The following is a 23,301-nucleotide window of genomic DNA, read 5'->3' as shown; positions in this document are numbered from 1 at the left end:
GGGCTGTTTTCAGGCCACTTTTTAGGCCAAATTCAGCCCAGAAAATGCCCTGCAAATGCCCTCAAAATGCCCCTAAAATAGCTTGAAAACGACCCAAAAATGATCAAACCCATCTAAAAACAGGTATGTGAACACCGGCAAGCTGATCTTCAGGTTTCTGGTGCTCTAGCACATGAAAAGACCAGCTGACTGGCATGCCCATGTGCACCAGCCAGCTGGTCTTTGGGTTTCCGAGGCTCTGACGCATGCATATGCGTGCGTGCACACGCATGTTCCGGTTTGGGCATGAGTGCTGAAAATTTGTGCCATCACTGCAATAGCTTTTCTCCTTATCAAAAATGGAACCTTCTTCCACTGGGACATGTATTCTTATTAACATCTCTTTTTTGAGTTCTACTCCTGCCTTTCAACTTTGAATTATGAATTGTATTTGAGGGCATCGATGCTCCATGTCTTCTTCAATATTTTTCTAGTCTGCTGCACTGTTTTCGCCAAACTTTTAAAATTAGTATACTGTATTATTATGCCAGTCACTGACTGTACATACTTTGTAGCAAAGCCACAGCCAACTACAAATGTACTTCAAATATTTGCGCACAATTAGATTCATAGGGCAGTTGATTTGTAGAGGAGGATTCCTTCTGGGACAGAAATGTGTGTTCCAGCTATTTTGATCTATGCCCAGGATGAAGTAGGGCTGTTTCTAGTGATGGGCTCCTACGGGAACAGTCAGGAACACACTTCCAGTAGCAAAATTTGGAGCTCCACCCGAGCATCCGATTTGCACTGAAAGATATTGAAACAAAATGCATAAGCCACGCCCACACTGTGGTAGTAAAAATTTTGGTAGCCCATCACTGGCTGTTTCACTATAGATGTGGACAGGGATGGGCAGCAGGCAGGACAGGGTGGAATGCAGTTCCACCGCCGGAAATGAAGCTGTGTGCCCAGCTCCAGCTAATTATCCCCCCCTCCCATCCTCCTCCTCTTCCTCGGAAAGCGGCAGGGATACCAGCACGGGCAGGAGTTGCAGGGGGCCCATTTCCTCCCTCCTCTTTTCTCAACCGCTGATCGGCGCCCGTTCGCCTAGCTACCCAGCCTGAGGTAAGGGGGGGCGACCCAGGAAGAAGAGCGCGGGAAACACAAAGCAAATTGTCACTCCAGAGAGCGACCCTGGTGAGGTTGTAAGTTGAGGACTTAACAGTTTACTTGAACGATGATGATCGTTCAAGCCACTCCCACCTGGTCACATGGCTGGCAAGCCACTCCAACCCAGTTGTATGACCAACAAGCCACACCCACAAAATAAGCTGCACCCACAGTGAGGCAGTAAAAGGTTTGGCTGCCCATTACTGGATGTGGACTGAAAGCGTTCAGGGAAACCAAACTTTAACAGTTTTGGCAATTGAGGGGAAAGAGGGAAGGAGAGAAAAGATCTGGGAAATCAGGATGGAGATAGGATAATGGAGCATACCAGTTTGGGAATCCAAATTCCCAAACATTGTGATGTAGGACCCATTGCTGTGAGAACTAAGAAGATAAGTGGATGAGAAAATGGAGTATTGGACTATGTTATGTTGCTTTTTTGGTAGCGGTGAGAGAATTGGATAAGAAGAGACAGGGAAAGAAAAGTGCTGGGAACGGACAAAATGGTACCAATGGACAAAAAAAAAGAAACTCAAACTAAACATTGAAACAAAACATCCAGAAATCTAAAAGCAATCAAAAGATAATGTTGATAGGAATGTATATATGATGTAGATTCATCTGTAAATACGATCATGTATTGTTTTTAAAAAAACGGAAAAATTTAATAAATACATTTTAAAAATAGTGCTGGGAAGGATGAGGGGAGCACAGCATATTTGCTCAACCTTGCCTACTTAGTGAAATCACTCCCACTGGATTTTAACTAAAACATCAAAAAATAAAAAGGTTGAGAAGAAGAACATGAGTACATTGTTGGTTTTGCACATTGAATGAAGCCATAATACAATGAACTCGTTTCTGTTTCTTTTTGGAGAACTTTCTTTTCTTTTTTCTTTTGCTTTTTGGAGAACTAGCTCAATGTCTTCATACAATGTGCAAAACTTTATTTCTCTTTTAAAGACTGCAGTTTATCTCCCAATGAAACTCATTCCTAAAGAAACATGGTTGTGGAGAGTTGCTTTAAGTTAACTGTTAAGGTTTGAAAAGAAAGAAAGAAAAGGAAAAAGATTGTCAGGAGAATAGAATGTCTTCAAATGTGGTTGATAAAGAGCTGAGTGCCACCCCAAAATGTTCCTTGATTTTCAAGATTGAGTACTTTTCTCCTATTTTACTGTCCTTCTGCCTCTTCGTAGCACTCAGTAACAATAAGAGTACAAAAGATGACAAAGAGATTATTTGCCTCTTGGAGCTTAATTTTTCACTGTATTAGCCAGGGTACAAAGTTGAAACCTTGCACTATGTCTCATAGAAAGTGTGACCTGCATACCAGCCTGAGACTGAGTGAGGGAATGCATTCACATAAAAGGAGGAGCACTGGTAGCAACATCTGGTATTACTTCTGACATCTTTTTGATTTCCCACTAGTACAGATGTGTTTATCTACAGGAGTGGCTGATCGGTTGCCACGTTGGCACGGTTTTTTATCATATTCCTTAAGTTCTCGGGGTGACACCAGGTCCTGCAAAATATTCCATGACCAGCTGTATGTAGAGAAGATCTGGTAGAAGCTGGGGTTGTTTGTCTCCAGCCCAATCTCTCCACCTCGTAGTCTCTTCCATGTCGTCAGAATTTTGTTGCGTTCACGGAGAGCCATTGCTTTCCGATAGGAGCATGTCACTTTTTTGACCTGAATAAGAAAGCCAGAGAATATGGATGAGAGATAAATCATCAGAGTGACCGTGCAAAACTTTAAAAATGATAAATTGGGAATTAGATCGCATATAAGTGTGATTATATAGTAAAGGTATGACTCCCAGAATTAAATCAGGATATTAGCTGGTGTTCTGAGAAGGAGCTTTGAGGAGAATGAGGATGGCAAATTTCTTTTTACAGCCCTATGAATATATAATACCTTTAAGAAAGGTATATATTCACAGAATTCCAAACAAAGTTAGACACAGTAAACAATAGACATACAAAGTAATATAGAAATGTCTTCTCAACAGTCAGTCAAAGTTAAAAATACCTGCATTGGAAGTTCTTAAAAGCCTGGAAAATAAAATAGCTGAAAAGGGACTACTTTCCATAAGTATCAAGCAAACAAAGGCATACAGAAAAAGAAATCAGATGATTAACCCAATGGATTGACCTATTGCTGGAATTCCCCCCCCTCCCACGCCCAGGCTCAGGGGTCTGTCCTCTCCGTCATGCTGTTCAATATCTGCATGAAGCCACTGGGCAAGATTATCTGACGGCATGGGGTGAGGTATCATCAGTACACTGATGATACCCAGTTATACATCTCCACCCCATATCAATTCAGTGAAGCGGTGGATGGGCTGTGCCGGTACCTGGAAGCTGTAGGGATTTCAACCCAGACAAGACCGAGTGGCTGTGGGATTTTCCACCTCGATCTGTCCGTCCATTGTTCTGGGGGGGGAACATTGTCCCCCTCAGATAGGGTCTGCAACTTTGGTGTCCTCCTGGACCCACAGCTGAGTTTTGACCATCACCTTTCAGCTGTGGCTAGGGGGACTGGTTGCTAAATTGCCCAGGTTCGCCTGGTTCACCAGTTGTGGCCCTACTTGGACCAGGAGGCTCTCTGTACAGTCACTCGGGCCCTCATCACCTCCCATCTTGATTATTGCAATGCGCTCTATATGGGGCTACCCTTGAAACATGTTCTGAGACAGCAGATAGTCCAGAATGCAGCCATGAGAGCTATCATGGGTGTTCCTCTGTACACCCATATAACACATATGCTCCGTGAGCTGCACTGGCTTCTTATTAGTCTCTGAGCACAATTCAAGGTGTTGATTATTACCTATAAAGCCCTATATGGCTCAGGGCCAGACTATCTATGGGACTGTCTCTTGTCGCATACCTCCCAGAGACCAATAAGAGCTCACAGAGTTGGCCTCCTCTGGGTCCCATCGACTAAGCAATACAGGTTGGCAGGACCACAGGGAAGGGCCTTCTCTGTGGCTGCCTCGGCTCTATGGAACCAACTTCCGCCCAATGTCCGTACTGCTTCCATCCTGCTGGCCTTTCGTAAGGCCATGAAGAGCTGGCTTTACTGGCAGGCCTGAGGGCCATAAATTTACATCCTTGATGGCCAACTCTATGAATGGTGTGCATGTATATGACTGTGACTGCCTTTTTTAATAACCTTTTCATGGGGTTTTAGTTTTAGATAATGTTTTAGATAATGTTTGACTTCTTTTTTTTATCCCTTTGTATCTATTTATACTGTATTTTTATTATTGTTGTAAGCCACCCTGTGTCCTTCGGGATTGGGCAGCATAGAAGTCGAATAAATAAAATAATAATAAAATAAATCCATTTTCTGTACTTCTGTTTTGTCCATTCTGTGGGGTTTTTGTTTGCACCCCAGGGCTTCAGGAAGTGTCCCTGAAGCATCTGGGGGATGAAACAGCCTTTCCCAAGGCCAAAAATCAGCTGGCACGGTCTCACGTGCACTCCGAAATGGCTCTGCGTGCCACCTGTGTCATGCGTACCATAGGTTCACAATCACAGCTGCAGGCGGCTTACAATAATAAAATTGAAGAAACTGAAAGGAGTGCAAACAGAACAGAAGTAAAATAATAAAACAATAAAATAAACAATGAAAAAGAAACAAGAATGTATCAACATGACAACCAGAAAAATGGATGGAGAGAAAAGAGCAAGCAGTGTGTATGTGAACTATGCTATATGTGAGTTTGATATACAAGAGCAGTGCAGATAGATGTGAAACTCAAAAAGAAAAACCAGAGGTCTTCAAACTTGGCAACTTTAAGACTTGTGGACTTCAACTCCCAGAAACTTGGCAACTTTAAGACTTGTGGAGTTGAAGTCCACAAGTCTTAAAGTTGTCAAGTTTGGGAGTCCCTGAGAAAAACTCATACTATATTCCCATTCATATTGTCATCCCAAGGAGCAATTACCCATTCCTCAAGTCAAAGGTCGCCAAATGATTTAATTATAAAAATAAGTTAAACCAATTTAATTTGGTCCGGTCCAATAAATAGCACCTTCCTCAAAGAGCTTACTTACCTCTTGTCGGATTTCACTCACATCGTCCATAGTCAAATGCTTCTGATTTAGCTCTGGAGAAAGGGAGAGGGATGGTTTGGAAGCCCTGGCAGATTTGGGCTACATATAAAAGAAAGCAAAAAAAAAAAAACGTTTAACAAAGGTTTGTCAAATCTGAGCAGATCAATATCATATAAACCAGTGGTCCCCAAACTATGGCCCGTGGACTGCATGCTCCCTGCTGAGGCCATTTATCCGGCCCGCAGGTGAGTGACAGGAGCACAGGATGTGGACGCACCCTGTGCTCCTGGCCACTGTTCCCTCTAACCTACGCGGCGCGCTGGGGTGCATGCAAAAATAAAACTCAGTGCACTGTTTTTCATGCCTGCGCAGTGGAGCCAGTGCTGTTTCTCCCCACCCGACAGCTGATCTGCCCCTCCCAAGCTGTCCGCGGGGAGAAACCCCTGTGGGCTCTGAGCCCTGCCCGGACTCTCCGGCTCTGTCTGGGGCTGCCGTCGCGTGCTGCCGTTGTGCAGCTGCCATCGCACGCGCCTACATCATCTGCAACCTCCCAAAGGCACCCCCAAAGGCATAAGATTGGGGTGGGACCTGAGGGAGCCCAGCCCCCTTGCACTGATCAAGGCTGCCCCGCGGGCTTTCTCCAGTGTTTGCATGAACAGCGCGCCGAGGGACGCACGCCTGCTTTTCTTCAGCTGCCACCACGCGCCCCATGTCACTTGCCCGTCAGAGGGCATTTTTCGCGGGGTGTTGCCTCCCTGCCAGCACCCCCCCCCCAGTTTGGATGGGGTGGCTAGTCGCCATGGGCATCCAAAATTGGGGGGCTGCCACCAGGGTCCCCGCGAGGAACGTCCTCTGTCGGGCAAGTGCAGCAGCAGCTGAAGAAAAGCAGGCGTGCATCCCTCGGCGCTCTGTGCATCATAAACAAACATACGAAAAGGCTAGATTAGATGAAAATAGGCAGAATGAAATTGTATTCTCGATACCTGCTTTAGCCACCTCTTTTTACGGATGAAATTGTCTTCAAATGTGGAGGGGGGCTCCTTTTTCCTTTGCACCTCCAGCTTCTGGACGTCTTTCGTTGGCTTCCCTTTCACCAAGATATCCCGGTTAGGGATCAAGGGAAAGATGGGCACTTGATTATAGGGACTCTCCAAAGGGTTAACTTTTGCTAGGTTAGGAAAACACAGTCAAATGTCAGGATGCTCTTAGCTGTAGATCATCAGTACTCATCAATATCCAAACCCTACCCTAGTGAAAAGCAAAGAAAAATCGAAGCAGAACACAGCAAAGCACAGGGCAGCAGATAGCCATTGCAAAAGGCCTGGAAGGAAGCCTTCTTCACTTCACCCCACCCTGGCTAATTAGAAGTGAGTGCATTTCTTTTCCTTTGTGCTGTGCCCACAAGAATGGTAATGATATAATATAGAATGAAAGTTGGTTTATTTAAAAAAAATACACTTTTCTTCTATACCATGGCTCTGATTGAAATCTTATCCAGCTCTTGCTAGCTATTGGAGGAAAAGCTTTGTAAACACAAGCACAATCATCCAGTATAAATTATGATAATGCAAAAGTGACAAAATTTGCATTTCAGAATGCAAACGCAACTTTTATATTTGTGTCTAACTGCACACAAGAAGGTAAATTATTTCTGCAGATATTCTTAATTTTCTTTTACTAGATAGCCGAAGTCCTAGGAATAGCAAATTGCCCCTCCAACCAGCAAGGGGTGGTGGGAGTATTATAATTTATATTTGCAATAACAGAGAAGATGGCATGTCTCATATTTAATCTGGGCATGTATCTTTGGTAAATAATAAATTAACTGGTATAATAAACTTACTGATACAAATCAGTGCAAAAGAATAAATAAATTAAATCTATTTTCTACCTCCTTACTCTATCATTTCACTATGGTTATTTACAAAAGTAAGAATTTTTTTTAGCAGTGAAATAACTTTTAAGAGGCATGCCTAAAATCTTATCCAATATCAGAAATGTTATTTTCCACTGGAATTAATTCCTTTAGTGGAAGCAGAAAATAAGAGTACAGACTTCTTCCTAATCATCCATCCCCATTCCTAATCGCAGAAAAAATATTCTTAGGGAATGTGGTCACCGATTGTAATATTCTGGTCAACAAAGTATTGTTTGCTTAATTGCCATCATATAAGCAAAAATCCAACAAACGGGTCTTTTGCTGCTTTCCTACTTCTATTACACACATGCTCACCAATTGGAAGAAAAAAAGGAAAGACAGACAAACTCAGTGTTGGACTAATGCAATGCAAAATTTATATTTAGCCCAGACTGTGCTCTAAAAAGAATATTGAAAAGGAAAAGTCTTACTGCTTTGCAATGCTATTCATATGATGCCCAATGTGCCTGAAACTACTTACTAAAACAACTTCATACTTCTGCATCAACTTTTAAAAAAATCTTTCCCATCCCCCAGTGGTCACTTTTTTCTAGAATGCTTTTTCACTAATCCATCAATTCTTATATACAATTGTAATTAAGCTTAACTATACATAACTGAGTGGGACATGTATGCTGGGTTTTTTCATTGATTTCGTTATACTGTAAATCATGGTTCTTTAAAAAAATAACTTCTGTGCTATTGTATGTAATAAAGTAGTACAAATACAGATTATTCTATATTAATCAGTAACAGGAATCAAACAAACCACTAACTATGCCTTTCATAGTATTCAAAGTAGGAATATGGTGAGGTACAGAATAGGATTCCTGCCAAAGTATTTTGCTCTTTCAAGGTTTCACTAAGTTACTGAATCTCTTCCCTGCCTATTTGGAATTGGGCTTCAATTAAGGCAGAATGATTGATCAAATCTTTATTATGGTAATAGACCAGCAAGGCATGCTGTTGTGCAAAAACTCTGAGATCTCTAGATGTGTTTAATTAATTTGTTTGTTTGTGTTGGAAGGGACCCTGTGAGTTTTCCAGTCCAACCTCCTGGTGGTGCAGGAGACCCTATACCATCTCAGACATATGGCAGTTCAATCTCTTCTTGATGGTCTCCCATATTTGGGCATTCACAACTCCCGTGGACAAACCATTCCACTAGTTGATCACTCTCACTGTCAGAAAGTTCTTTTTTATTTCCAGGTTGAATCTCTCCTTGGTCATCTTCCATCTGTTGCTTCTGGTCTGGCCCTCTGGTGCCTTGGAAAACAGGATAACCCCCTCCTCTACGTGGCAACTCCTCAAGTATTATTATAATTTATATTTGCAATAACAGAGAAGATGGCATGTCTCATATTTAATCTGGGCATGTATCTTTGGTAAATAATAAATTAACTGGTATAATAAACTTACTGATACAAATCAGTGCAAACGAATTAATAAATTAAATCTATTTCCTATCTCCTTACTCTATCATTTCACTATGGTTATTTACAAAAGTAAGAATTTTTTTTAGCGCTGAAGTAACTTTTAAGAGGCATGCCTAAAACCTTATTCAATATCAGAAATGTTATTTTCCACTAAAATTAATTCCTTTAGTGGAAGCAGAAAATAAGAGTATAGACTTCTTCCTAATCATCCATCCCCATTCCTACACAAACAAATTAATTAATTAAACATATTTAGAGATCTCAGAGTATACTGCTATCATGTCTCCCCTGGCCCTCCTCTTCACTAGATTATCCATGCCCAGATTCTGCAATCTTTCCTCATATGTTTTGTTTTCCACTTCCTTTAGCATTCTGGTTGCTCTCTTCTGTACTTCTTCCAGAGTATAAATGTCTTTTTTGTAGAGTGGAGCCCAGGTGTGGTCTGACTAGGGCATTATACAGTGGAATTATTACCTCCTAGATTGTATCCCTCTGTTAATGCAGCTCAAGACTGTGTTGGCTCTTTAAGCTGCCGCTGCACAGTTGGCTCATGTTTAGTTGGTTGTCTACCAAAACTCCTAGATCTCTCTCACAGTCACTTGTGTTGAGTGTGGTTTCACGCAATTTCTATGTATATTTTGGGTTTTACTTACCTAGGTGTAGGATTTTACTTTTCACTGAGTTGAACTTCATTTTGTTTATTTGGGCCCACTTATAAAGGTCTATCAAGATCTTTCTGTATTCCTAGCCTATCCTCTGGGGCAGGGGTAGACAAAGTTGGCTCTGCTATGGCATGTGGTCTTCAACTCCCAGAATTCCTGAGGCAATCATGCTAGCTCAGGAATTCTGGGAGTTGAAGTCCACATGTCATAGAAGAGCCAACTTTGCCTACCTCTTCTCTGGGGTATTGGCCACTCCCACCAGCTTGGTGTCATCTGCGAATTTAATTAATTCCCCCTCTATTCCCTCATCTCGGTCGTTGATGAATATGTTAAAAAGTACTGAGCCTAGGACTGATCCTCCTGCTGCTTACTTCTTTCCATGTGGACATAGAGCCGTTGAAGACTTTTGATTTTCTCAATTAATTAAAAAGATTAATTTTCTCAATTCTGCTACAAGGTAAAACCAGGAAAATTACATGGCTTAGCTTAGAGATTTAAGGTGATCAGATCAGTTTAGAACTAGGACGCCTTAAGCAAGATCTAAGTATTGCCCACAAGATCATATGCTGCAACGTCCTGCCTGTCGGCGACTACTTCAGCTTCAACCACAACAACACAAGAGCACACAACAGATTTAAACTTAATATTAACCGCTCCAAACTTGACTGTAAAAAATATGACTTCAGTAACCGAGTTGTCAAAGCGTGGAACTCATTACCGGACTCCATAGTGTCATCCCCAAACCCCCAACACTTTACCCTTAGATTATCTACAGTTGACCTATCCAGATTCCTAAGAGGTCAGTAAGGGGCGAGTACAAGTGCACTAGAGTGCCTTCCGTCCCCTGTCCTATTGCTCTCCTATATCTCCTATACCTTTCTTCTATTCCTATATCTCTTCTTCTATTCTTTCATTGATATGTTCTATTCCTATATCTTCTTTTTTATTATTTCTTAGATATATTTTACTATGAGTATCTCCTCTATAACCTTCATCATGTATTTTACTATGTGTATATAGATATATACCCACTAAAACCCTCATTGTGTATTGGACAAAAGAAATAAATAAAATAAAAATAAATTTTTCCAGTGTATGATCTACCAGGTTCTTAACAGATACAGTTCAGCTCTGAAGTTAGTTGCAGTGTGAATGCTTACCTTGGAGATTTGCCACATATGTTTCCAGCTCCTTTTCATTCATGATGCAGATGCGGGCAGCACCAGCAAAGGCAGCAATAGGGGAAGATTGGGTTCTGGGCAACCTTTCTTTATCAGAATGATCCTGTTTGGCTGGCTTGCTATCCGCTTTCTTTCCTGTACAGTCGAGGAACTTTTGCCGATAATAGCTAGGAAACAAGACAAGGAAAAATAAATGTTTGGGAAATAAATAAAAGTGTGCATTAAATAAAACTGAGGAAGACATGTGTTCTGTCTGGGTCCCCCCAGACACCAACACCAACCAAAAAGAGTATCCAGACACACTGGTAAAAAGCAAAGGCAGTTTATATATTTGAAAGCAAACACAGGTAACAAAAACTGTTCTTACAGACAGGAACGTTATGAAGCTTCACAGAGGTTTCACGACGGCCAGGCAATAAAACAGGATTCTTGCTGGCAAAAACAACACTGGAGGTAATAAAACCCATGCCTCCCCCAAGTCTTCAGCCTTCAAAGCCACAAGCCAGGATCAGAGACGCCAAGAATCGAAGCAAGGTCACAGGACTCCCAATTGATAACTCTCCACAATACAGTAAGGGCGGGCCTGCCTTTTCAACCCTGCTGAGGAGAACCACACCCAACCCCAGCTGTTACCAATTCAGGGATGGAAATACCTTGCTAATTGGCCCCTTCTTTGGGCTGCCCGTCTCTGCCTTATATCTATGATAGCCTGGGCGTCTTCATCTAATGAATCCAGGCTACTCGCTGGGGAGGGCCCCCCCCCGGGGGTCTCAGGCTGCTCTCCCTCCTCCTCTTCCTCTTCTGCCTGGTCCTCCCCCTCCTGTTCATCGTCCCCCCCCTCTGAGCATGGATCCGGCAGAGTTCCAGCCGTTCCCTGAGGAGCTTCAGGCTGAATCACAACAACATGTAAGTAAGATGGTTAAACCATTTACTTCTCTCCTTGTCTCACAGCTCATCCCTCCTTCTCTTTAATGATATTCTGTGCAACCAACTTTTTCTCACTGTGCACATTATACAATATTTTCCTCCCATCATAATCTTTTACAGCGTTTTAAAAAATCCAGTCTCTTCATCGTGCAACCATGCTTTTTAAATATCCAATCAGCATGATTGCATGCATTTTACACTTGGTCCTCAACTTATGACCACAACTGAGAACAGAATTTCCATTGTTAATCAAGGCAATTGTTAAATGAGTTACATCTAATGACCTTTGCCATGGTTGTTTTAAGCAAATCAATTGCAGTTATTAATAACATGATTGTTAAGTGTTTCCCCCCAATGACTGCACGTTGGAGGCCACCTGGAAAGGCTGCAAATCGTGATCACATTGCAACTATTATAAATATATTGGCTGCCGATGTATGCATAAATTTTGATTGAACATGAAGATGCTGCAGTGGTTGTAAATGCAAGAATCAATTGTACATCATTTTTTTTCAGTGCTGTTGTAACTTCAAATAATCACTAAACAAATGGTTGTAAGCCAAGGGCTATCTGAACAACATAAGGTTCATCAGATTCATTGCTATTGAGTCTTCAGAGAGGGGGGGGGCATATAAATCCAATTAAAGAAAGTATAACTTTCTTTAGTTGTAAGACAAATGTTTTGCCTTGTGCTTTCCTGTTAAGCTGTGGATTTAACTTATTTCATTTCATGCTTGTGAAATTTCCTTTAATAACTATGTTTTGTACGGCTGCCACAGAAATAAAGCAGATGATATGTGTTACATACTGAGACGAGAGCACGTAGGCTCCAGTTAGGTCCACCATTCTGCCAGGAAAATACTTAAAGCTGATTGGCCGAGCAGTCTGACAGCTCCCTATAAAAGGACTGGCTGTCAGACAGAGAGCTGCTGGATTGTATATAGTTGCCTCAGTAAAGAGCTGTTGTTGCCACTGAAGCTACTGTTCGTCTCATCCATTCACCCTATCTAACAGTAAAGAAATAACTTTATTTATTTATTTTTCTTGCCTTCAATTTCATTGTATTAAAGTTATTTAATAAAGTTAGCCCTTCATGGCACCGGACCAGAATATCTTCGGGACCGCCTCCTGCCGCACGAATCCCAGCGACCGGTTAGGTCCCACAGAGTTGGCCTTCTCCAGGTCCCGTTGACTAAACAATGTCGTCTGGCGGGACCCAGGGGAAGAGCCTTCTCTGTGGGGGCCCCGACCCTCTGGAACCAGCTCCCCCCTGAGATTAGGATTGCCCCCACCCTCCCTGCCTTTCGTAAACTCCTTAAGACCCACCTTTGCCGTCAGGCATGGGGGAACTAAAACACCTCCCCCTTGCCCATGTTGTTTTGTTGATTGATTGACTGTGTGCCTGTTTTTTATATATACTGTTTTTTATGAGATTATTAATTTCAATTGGAACTGGATGGGTGGGCATTGGATTTGGTATTGTGTACTGTACTGTTTTTTATTATTGTTGTGAGCCGCCCCGAGTTTGCGGAGAGGGGCGGCATATAAATCCAATAAACCTAACCTAACCTAACCTTATTAAAATTACAGTTTTATTGTTAAAATATTACCCCAAAGCATGGTCACTAAAACCTGGGAATCCCTGGATTTTGCTACTGCTACTGCTCAATACTCTACTTGGCCTGAAATACAGCTCACCTCGTCTACGGTCAGATTGCATTTGATTGGATCTAAGTGATTAGTAAATCTCCTTTTTTGGGAGGGAGGTGCTTCCCCTAGCCTTGAAAGAGGTGGTAGTTCATTTCCTCCTGAAGAAGCCATCCATGTAGCTTACAGTTTTGGAGAACGTTTTCCTGGTATGTAACCTTCCTTTTTAAAGAAAAATTATTTATTTATTATTTATTGCTGTGAGCCGCCCTGAGTCTACGGAGAGGGGTGGCATACAAATCTAATAAACAAACAAACAAACAAATAAATATTTAGTGGATGGTGAGAGGCTATATATGTATATATGCAGGGGTGGGCCACTAGCCGGAACGCCTAATTGGGCTTGCCTCCGTAGCTCTGGCGGCCCTGTGAGTTTGAGCAGGGTTATGCTGCTGTGTCCGTGCAGATAGCAAAAGTGTGCATGGAGATGCAGGTGCGCCCGTGTTCCGGCGAGATTTTCACTTCCATGCATGCGTGGAAGCAAACAACCTTGCCAGTACTGGAACTCATGGGGCCGCCAGAGTCGTGGAGGTGAGCCCAATTGGGCGTTCCGACTAGTAGCCCACCCCTGTATATATGTTTCATGCATGATATTCCATGTGCTAAATAATCACTGGTTGCCTTATGGATGACCTTGGAGGGCTTGATTTAGAGCAGTGATGGCTAACCTTTTCCGGGGTGAGTGCTGAACGCATGTGCACGCCACCAAACCCCCCAAATGCAAAAAGTGTGCACCCCCTCACATGCGCCCCACCTGCACACATGTATGCCCTATGCGTGCATGCCCTCATTTATTGTCATTTGGGAGAACTCTCAGTCTAACCTGTTGTTAGTAAAGATATTAATAACTAAAGGATTAATCTATGCCAGTGATGGCCGGCATGCACATGCATATTGGAGCTGAGCTAGGATATCAGCTTGTGTGTCAGCAGATATGGCTCTGCGTGTCACCTGTGGCACCCGTGCCACAAGTGACACGCGGAGCCATATCTGCTGACACATGAGCCGTTATCCTAGCTCAGCTCCAATGTGCATGTGTGTGCCGGCCAGGTGATTTTTGGCTCACCCAGAGGATCTGGGAGGGCATTTTTGGCTTTCAGAGAGTCTCTGGGGGAATGGGAGAGGGCATTTCTGCCTCTGGTGCCTGGGAAGGGCAAAAAATGGGCCTACTGGGCCCACCAAAGGTTGGGAAGTGTTGAATCCTTTCAGGAATGAAGGACTGCAGACTTAATGTAAGTAACGGTTCTTTTTATTCAGAGCAGAAGGTAACGGTTTAAGGAACGAAACAAGACAACAACAAAACATGGCCATGCCTGGTAGCTATATATACCCCAGGCTGCCAGGCTCAGCCAACCAATCACCTTGTAGTATTTTCCACCCAAGGAATATGGGGCGGATACAAGGCCTAACTGTCCTCTGGACACAACAGGAAGTGTGCTGTTTTAGGCCTCCAGAGGGCCTCCGGCGGGGGGGGGGGGGGCAGTGGGAGGCCATTTTTGCCATGTCCAGGCATTGAATTATGGGTGTGGGCACTTGCACATGGCACCCAAGGAAAAAAGGTTCGCCACCACTGCTCTATGCCCTTAAAATTTAACAAATTTCTTTTTGAACCCTTTTGTAAGAAGAAATCAGTCTCTGGTTCACACAAATATGCAAGGAACAATATATGAATCAGTGTATGTTTCTGTGCACACTCAGTATCCTTAGGATCTCCTCTTCCTCACCTGACAATAACTGTAGTAGTCTGTCTTGGCAGTTTAGATGATTCCACCAGCTTTGACAAGAGCTCAAAAAACAAGATTCCTCGGGCATCAACAGTCTCTTTGTCATCTTTCTTAGGGGCTGATGGGGAGTAGAAAATTTATGTTAAGAAATGGCCAGAATGGGAAAAAAGAGAAGGCTAAAAACATTGAAAAGGGCTTGGGGCAGAAGACTTTCCTTATCTTGGAACATAAATCTGTCTGTTTGCTTCAGAGAAGCATGGGAAATCCTAATTCCTGACTCAATTCACAATTCTCTCTAAAAGCTAGAGCGCTGGAATAGTTGAAGCCTTGAAAAACCCCCAGGGAGCTCTCACCAAAACAAGTATGCTGGTGCAATACTTCAGAAAAATCAAATTCGAACTGAGGCACATTCCAGCTGAAAAGAATTTATTGGCTGATGCTTTACCCAGAAACCCATAAGATGACAGCCAAAGAGAACAAGAAGTACACTCCATCACCCCCCCTCCACAGGGGGAGATGGCGGCACAAGTCCTCATCCGAGGCTAAGCCAGGCAATCAAATGCTCCTAGCCAGGTGTCAGGACAAATTGACTGCAACGTTGAAAGAAGCCATTTTTTGTCCACCTCATATATCTAATTAAAAATGCCCAGCAAAAAATTAGGGCCAAAATTCTTGGGTCCTTTCCCAATAGTAAGTGCATTAAACCTTATCTAAAATGAAGTAGAAACCACACAGTATATTACTAACTTTCAGCCAAGGGTTGCTTTCATTTTGCAACTTGTTATATAGGTAACTCTCGACTTACGACCACAACTAATCGCCTTATAGCCACTAACGTTGGGTGGGGAAATGGCAAATATGGACTGGCCAAAAGGTAGCACAGGAAAGTGTCAGAACAAAAATTCTTCCTTATTAGTCAGCAATGTGCATCTGGCCGCTAATCTACCTGCAGAGCAGCAGTGGGTTGTTCCCAGTTCTGCCCAGTTCTGTGAACTGGTAGCATCCACCTGGGACACTTCTGCACAGGCATGCACAAACCATGGTAAAAGGATTTAGAACCCATTACTGCTGCAGAGCTTAGATATTAGAGAGGGAGAGAGAGGGAGAGAGAGAGGAGCGGTGGTGGTGGGGAGACAGAGAGACAGACAGAGACAGAGACGGTAAGCTTGTCTTACCATTGCTTAGTAATGTTATCCCATTGAATTAAATACTAAGGCAATTTCTCATGGAAAACCCAAGATACAGAATCTATAATGGAAAATAGGGGATTCATCCTACAAAGTTTATTTTTCTTCTCACCTACAGCCTGGATGAATCGCTTGGTATCTGTGATAATGTTGAGGAAATCTGTGAAATTTATTTTTCCATCTCCTGAAAAACAGATCCCACCAAAGGGAAAAAAATCAAGAACAATCAGTTAATAAGCTGGACCAATGAAGGTGAACCTTTTTTCCCTTGGGTGCCGAAAGAGTGTGGGCGCATGCTATTGTGCATGCATGAGTGCCCACACCCATAATTCAATGCCTGGGAAGGGTGAAAATAGCTTCCCCTGCCCCCCGGAGGCCCTCTGGAGGCCAGAAATGGCCTGTTTCCCAACTTCTGGTGGGCCCAGTAGACTTGTGTTTCACCCACTCCAAGCTCCAAAGGCTTCCCTGGAGCCTGGAGAGGGTAAAAATGCCCCCTCATCCTCCTGAAGGCTCTCTAAAAGCCAAAAACGCCCTCCCAGAACCCTCTGTCCTAGCAGAAAATCAGCTGGCCAGCACACACATGCATGATGGAGCTCAGCAAGGGCAACGGCTCACGTGCCAGCAGATATGGCTCCGCATGCCACCTGAGCTAGACTAAAAGGAGCTACTACAATTATGCCTTATTCTTACTTCTGGTGGAAATGTGATAATCTTGCCTGAACTGTAAAAGTAGTCTTTGCCTTCGACCATCCATGCAGTGATCATTCAAAGCAGCGCTGGGTTGCTCCACTCACCCATCCAGGACACTCCGCCCATGGTTATGCGCGTGTGCTCTCGCCCTTATCATCCAATGGCTGAATTATTGCAATTTGCTGTACATGGGGCTACCCTTGAAGAGTGTTCGGAGACTACAGTTAGTCCAGAATGCAACTGTGTGAGCTGTGGTGGCATGCCAAGATATACCCACACTTCACCAATTCTTTGCGACCTGCACTGGTTTCCTATCGGTTTCCGATCACAATTCAAGGTGTTGGTTATTACCTTTAAATCCCTACACGGCTCAGGGTCAGAGTATCTTTGAGACTTCCTTCTACCACATACCTCCCAGTGACTAGTTAGATCCCACAGGATTGGTCTTCTTCGGGTCCTGTCAGCTAAACAGTGTTGACTGGTAGGTTCGGGGGGGGGGGAGGGGGGGAGAGCCTTCTCTGTGGTTGTCCCAACTCTCTGGAATCAGCTACCTCTTGAGATCCACATCCCACCACCTTAATTGGCCTTCTGGAAAGCCGTGAAGACCTGGCTTTTCGGATAGGCCTGGTGCCATTGACCTTGGAGGGGAGGAATTACTAGAGTGGTTGGCCCATGAATGTATGGATGGCTGCAATTATTTTAAATTGTAATGTTTTTTATATCGATCCATGTTTATTTTTGTTGGAAGCCACCCTGAGTCCCTAGGGAGTTGGGCAGCATAGAAATATAAACCAGCCAACCAACCAACAGACCAGTGGTGGGTTTCTACCAGTTTGGACCAGTTTGCATGAGCCGGTAGTGGAAATTTGGCCCCGTTTGGTGAAATGGTATTGATGGCCAGTCTGCCATGTCCCTGAACCGATTCCCCAGTTGCCGCTGCTTGAAAGTGGCTGGCAACAAACCAAAGGCTTCTGCACATGAGCAGAGGGTCAGTACCTGGATGTAATGACTCTCTGCTCATGTGCAGAAGCCTTTGGTTTGTTGCCAGCCACTTTCAAGCATGCAGTTCCAAACTGGTAGGGAAGATAAGAGAAACCCACCCCTGAAGCAGGCAGACAGTAGAGAATACATTAGGCTGTTTGCATAATGTGCTCATGGTTACTGGCACCAAGGCACTGCTTTTCCTTCATGTTCCATGCCTCTCCAATGAATTTAAATACAAACATCAATTTACCCCAGTGCCTAAGTGAGTATTTCAAAGGGCAAAGGAAGACCCACACAGAAAAATTGTGAAATTGATTAATTGGTTTAGTTTAGTTTACTTTTCTGTCATTGCATCTCATACAGTGAAATTAAATGCCATATTCAGTGTACATTATAACTATAAAAATAAAATACAAGCAGATACTCATCACCTCGAGGTTCGACTACTGTAATGCTCTCTACATGGGGCTACCTCTGAAAAGTGTTCGAAAACTTCAGATCGTGCAGAATGCGGCTGCGAGAGCTATCATGGGCATTCCCAGATATGCCCATGTTTCGTCATCACTCCACAGCCTGCACTGGCTGCCGATCAGTTTCTGGTCACAATTCAAAGTGTTGGTTATGACCTATAAAGCCCTACATGGCATCGGACCAGAATACCTCCACGACCGCCTGCTGCCATACGAATCCCAGCGACCGATTAGGTCCCACAGAGTTGGCCTTCTCCGGATCCCGTCAACGAAACAATGCCATCTGGTGGGACCCAGGGGAAAAGCCTTCTCTGTGGTGGCCCCAGCCCTCTGGAATCAGCTCCCCCCAGAGATTAGGACTGCCCCCACCCTCCTTGCCTTTTGCAAGCTTTTGAAAACTCATCTATGTCACTAGGCATGGAGGAACTGTTATATCCTTAGCTGCCTTTGACTTTATGGATGGTGTGTTTGGGTTGTATGACTGTTTTTAATAGGGTTTTTTAAAAATACTGTTTTAACATTGGATTTGTATATGATGTTTTAGTTGTTGTGAGCTGCTCCGAGTCCTCGGAGAGGGGCAGCATACAAATCGAATAAATTATTATATTATTATTATTATTATTATTATTATTATTATTATTATTATTATTATTATTATTATTATTATTATTATTATACCCATCGCATTCCTACACAAGTGAAAACCTCTGATATTGCATTAATTTAATTAAGTAGATTTAAATAGATTTATAAATTTACACTATACAGTACAGTGGTACCTTAAGATACGAACTTAATTGGTGCCGGGGGGAGGTTCGTAACACGAAAGGTTCGTAAGACGAAACATTGTTTCCCATAGGAAACAATGTAAAGTCAATTAATCCGTGCAACCAAAAAAACCCCCGCAAAAAAATGGCTTTCCGGCTGTTTTAAAAGGTGGCAGCCGGCCTGGGGGGCTTCCCAGCACCCCCCCAACCTGGGTTTGGGGTTCGGGGGGGTGCTGGCAAGCCCCCCAGGCCGGCTGCGACCTTTTAAAACACCTGCGCCGCTTCGCAGCTGTCTCCTGAAACAGAACGTGGAAGTTTGGCTTTAGCGTTCGGCTTCCGGAGACAGCTGGCGGGAGGTGAAGCATTGGGGTGGGGGGGGCTGTCAGGACACCCCCCACCCCAGCACTTTGCATCCCGCTGGCTAAGAGCAATCGGGCAGCAGCTTCTGCCGGACATGGGGGCTGGGGGCTGCCTGGCTTTGTGTTTTTGGCTGGGGGGGGGGAGGGAGTTAGGAAGGTCCAACTTCTCCCCCCCAGCCAAAACCCCAAAGCATGTTTGCTGCCCCACGATTTAGCCAGGACAGGAGCGAAGTGATGTGGAGGAATGGGGAGCTGAAACCGGGCGGTTTCAGCTCCCCATTACTCCACGTCACCTTCCTAACTCCCTCCTCCCCGAGCCGAAAACCCAAAGGCGGTCTGCTGCCGCCCGCCTGAGCCAGGAGGCATTCAGGGCGTGAAGGAATGAGAAGCTCAAACGCCGGTGGCTTCAGCTTCCCATTCCTCCATGCATTTCACCCTGAATGCCTCCTGGCCGCCTGGCAGAGCGCTCGCAGCCAGCGGGCGGCTGGGGGGACAAAAAGGCAGGCCAGTGCCCGGCTCCTGCCTCTCCGGAGCCGCTGACCGAGCGGAGCGATCTTCTGCTGGCCAGAACGAAGGGCGGGGAAGCCTCTTGCACCAGCTGCTACAGCCGCTGGCTTCCCCGCCCTTCGCCGGCAGAAGATCGCTCCGCACGGTCGGCGGCTGCCCAAAATCGTTACCCCTCCCCTGTTTGGATCCCCCCCTCCCCGCCCGGGGGGCGGGGATGGGAGGGAAAAAGAGAAAGAAGGCGGCGCTCCCCGCCCGGCCACGATGGTCCCTTCCTTACGGCTTATGTTGGCTGACGGGGAAGGGGCAGCGAAGTCTGTGCCGAGGCACCGTAAGCCCACCGGTGACCGCCAAAGGGTTGGCGAAGGGAGGGTGCTGCAGCCACCCGGCCAAGCCTATGGACGCGCCTCCCGTCGCTCTGCCCAATCGCAAAGCTGAAGGAGGCACGGGAGGCGGTGAATGTCATGTCCTCCAGCCAGTCAGGCGAGGCAAGGCGGGGAATGTTGGGGGGGGAGTGAAGAAAATTGAAACAGATTACGAAAAGCTCGGTGGTGGATGGCACTGCTTCCAGGAAAACGCCCAGCCCAGCCCCCGTGGAGGCGTTTTCCTGGAAGGAGTGCAATCACCACCACCGAGCTTTTCGTAATCTGTCAATTTTCTTCACTCCCCCAACATTCCCCGCCTTACTTAGCTTGACTGGCCGGAGGACATGACATTCACCGCCTCCCGTGCCTCCTTCAGCTTTGCGATTGGGCAGAGCGGCGGGAGGCGCGTCCAATCGCAAAGCCGAAGGAGGCACGGGAGGCGGTGAATGTCATGTCCTCCGGCCAGTCAAGCGAAGCAAGGCGGGGAATGTTGGGGGGGAGTGAAGAAAATTGAAAGATTACAAAAAGCTCGGTGGTGGATGGCACTGCTTCCAGGAAAACGCCTCCGGGGTGGGCTGGGCTAGGCGTTTTCCTTGGCGATCTTCCCTTGGCTTCCCTGGCGCCAGGCGGCCAGGGCAGCGGCCAGGGAAGCCAAGGGAAGATCGGAAGATCGCAGCGCCAAGCGGCCAGGGAAGCAGCCAGGGAAGCCAAGCCGGGAGCAGCGCACCGCAGGCAACGCATGCTGTGATCACAGCGTGCGTTGCCTGCGGCGCGCTGCTCCCGGCTTCCGATCTTCCCTTGGCTTCCCTGGCCGCTTCCCTGGCCGCCTGGTGCTGCGATCTTCCGATCGCAGCGCCAGGCAGCCAGGGAAGCGGCCAGGGAAGCCAAGAAACATCGGAAGATCGCCAAGGGAAGATTGGAAGATCGCAGTGCCAGGCGGCCAGGGAAGCGGCCAGGGAAGCCAAGGCGGCCAGGGAAGCCAAGCCGGGAGCGGCGGCGACGCCGCTCCGGTTGCCTGGTCCTCTCCTGCCTCCCACGCTGATGTTCCCCGCTGCGTCAGGCGCCGCCAGCCCCGAGTCAGACGCACCCTCGCCGCCGCGCCCAGCCGCTGCCCGCCCCGTCCTAGCCGGAGCCTGAGCCGGCTCGCTCGGTCGCGCCTCATTGCCCGCGGCCCGCCCACCCGCCCAGGATGCATACCTGCTGCCTCTCCCCGTGCCCGCCGCCGGCCCGATCCTGCGCCTCCTGCTTCCCCCCCCAGCCAAAAATACAAAGGCGGTCTGCCGCTGCCCGCGGAGCAATGGGAAACTGAAGCCGCTGGCGGTTTCAGACTCCCTTTGCTCCACGCTGCTCCGCCCTGCCTGTCATGCGGCGGCAGACCGTCTTTGTGTTTTTCGCTGAGGGGGGGAGCAGGAGGACCTTCCTGACTCCCTCCCCCAGCGTCGGACCTCCTGCCCTCCCTCCCAGCCAAAAACCCAAAGTGGCCTCCTGAACGTTTTCCGTCTTACGTACCTGCCGCCGCCACCGAGAAGCCCCGCAGCCCGGCTGTCACATTTTAAAACAGCCGGGTGGCTTCCCAGCAGCCTCCCGAAGCCCAACGCCAAACCCGAACTTCCGGGTTTGGCTTCGGGAGGCAACTGGGAAGCCCCCTGGCTGTTTTAAAAGGTGACAGCCGGGCTGCGGGGCTTCCCAGCAGCCTCCGGAATGCCAAACCCGGAAGTTCGGGTTTGCGGTTCGTAACACGAAAAAAGTTCGTAAGAAGAGGCAAAAATTTTCTGAACCCCGGGTTCGTATCTCGGGTTGTTCGTAAGACGAGGGGTTCGTATCTTGAGGTACCACTGTATAGTAAATTATGTCAGTTTTGAACCGGATGGTGGTGTAATTTTCCACTTAGTAATTGCTTTGCCAAGCAATAGTGCTGTTGGTCCTAATTATCACAAATAAGGCCAATCACTATGCACTTACCATCGGTGTCAGCACATATCAGTTCGTCAAGAACTTCCTCCTCTGTTAAGTTGATTCCTAAATTATGGGCTGTGGTCTCTAGGGCCGCCTGATCAATTATGCCATCAAGGTTCTTTCTGAATGTATCATAAGCTGTACGGAAGGCTATGCAGAGATACAGAATGAAAGAGAGGAAAAGTAGGAGGTGAGACTCAGGAGACGTGGAAGCAAGAAAGATCAGGTACCTGCTCACCAGCCTTTTGCTATGAAAGTACCCTGTCCTTGCATCTGATTCCTAGTAAATCCCATTATTGTTTTATATTCTGGGAATTAATGGATTAAAAAAGGATTGGCAAGCCTGATATGTTCTCTTCCATCATACTGGATCAGTTGTCACAATTGTCAGCCGTAATTGACTATGCTTTCTGAGAACGATGGGAAATAATGATTAACACATTTGGAGGGCAGGAGATAGCTTTGGATGATTTAAAATAAACATGCTTTCCTGTTTTCCACAGAATTTTAAATGTAGTTATTTTCTATATTTTGTATTTCATATGACCAAATCGCATATCCTTCAACTCCAGTCCCAAATTCTGGAAAATGTTTTATGAGAAACTTGACAATTTCTTCTCTAAAGCTGCAACCTCATCTGAGAGTTGCAGCCGAAGATCAGTTCCTGTTGTTGTAAATTGGGATGGCCATTTACTAGATCAGTGGTTCTCAACCTTTTCTTTATCACAGACACCTCCCTCCCTTACATACCTTTTGTAGCCATGGAGCCATGGCTATGGACTCCCAAGACTCTCAAGACATTTAAATCATACATCTGTTTTCAAGACACCCCCTGTGAGAACAACCCAGCCCTCCAGGGGTCAGGGGGCCACAGGTTGAGAACCCCTGAATCAGAACATTAATTAATTAATCAGATTTATATTGCTGCACATCTTATGGAAAGGGACCCTGGGAAGGGTGCAACAATCCAACAAAACAGTAAAATAAATAAAAGAATCATAATTTAAATTATCATATAATGATTATTGTTCTGGTTTCTGGTAGAAGTTTAGTAATTACAAATAACTCTCATTAACTGCATCATTTCATGAATAAAGCAACTCCGTTTATTTCTCTTCTCTCCTGTATTTCAACACCTTGCAGACATCACTTGGTCCGTTATCTCTCTCTCAGCCGCATTTCTCACATTCCTTTTCCTGCTTCACTTAGACAAGATTTATTTCCTAACTACATAGCTATTAAAAAAACAGCAGCACTGA

General features: G+C 45.5%; 1 protein-coding gene across 1 annotated transcript in view; it reads right to left on the bottom strand.

The window, feature by feature from the left end:
• Positions 1–2,381: 2,381 nt before the first annotated feature.
• Positions 2,382–23,301, bottom strand: part of LOC139153862 (reticulocyte-binding protein homolog 2a-like) — a 123,298-nt gene continuing 102,378 nt past the window's right edge. The window contains exons 47-53 of the mRNA XM_070728277.1: positions 22,049–22,192; positions 16,060–16,131; positions 14,761–14,878; positions 10,382–10,569; positions 6,189–6,373; positions 5,206–5,304; positions 2,382–2,836 (exon numbers count right to left, since the gene is read on the bottom strand). Coding sequence (XP_070584378.1) covers positions 2,543–2,836; positions 5,206–5,304; positions 6,189–6,373; positions 10,382–10,569; positions 14,761–14,878; positions 16,060–16,131; positions 22,049–22,192 — 1,100 coding nt within the window. The 3' untranslated portion in view covers positions 2,382–2,542. The remainder of the gene's footprint in view (positions 2,837–5,205; positions 5,305–6,188; positions 6,374–10,381; positions 10,570–14,760; positions 14,879–16,059; positions 16,132–22,048; positions 22,193–23,301) is intronic.

The sequence above is a fragment of the Erythrolamprus reginae genome, chromosome Z, assembly GCF_031021105.1.
Source record: "Erythrolamprus reginae isolate rEryReg1 chromosome Z, rEryReg1.hap1, whole genome shotgun sequence".
Classification (NCBI taxonomy): Eukaryota; Metazoa; Chordata; class Lepidosauria; order Squamata; family Dipsadidae; genus Erythrolamprus; species Erythrolamprus reginae.
Note: the sequence above shows the minus strand (reverse complement) of the source record. Positions and strands in the feature narration are given on the sequence as shown.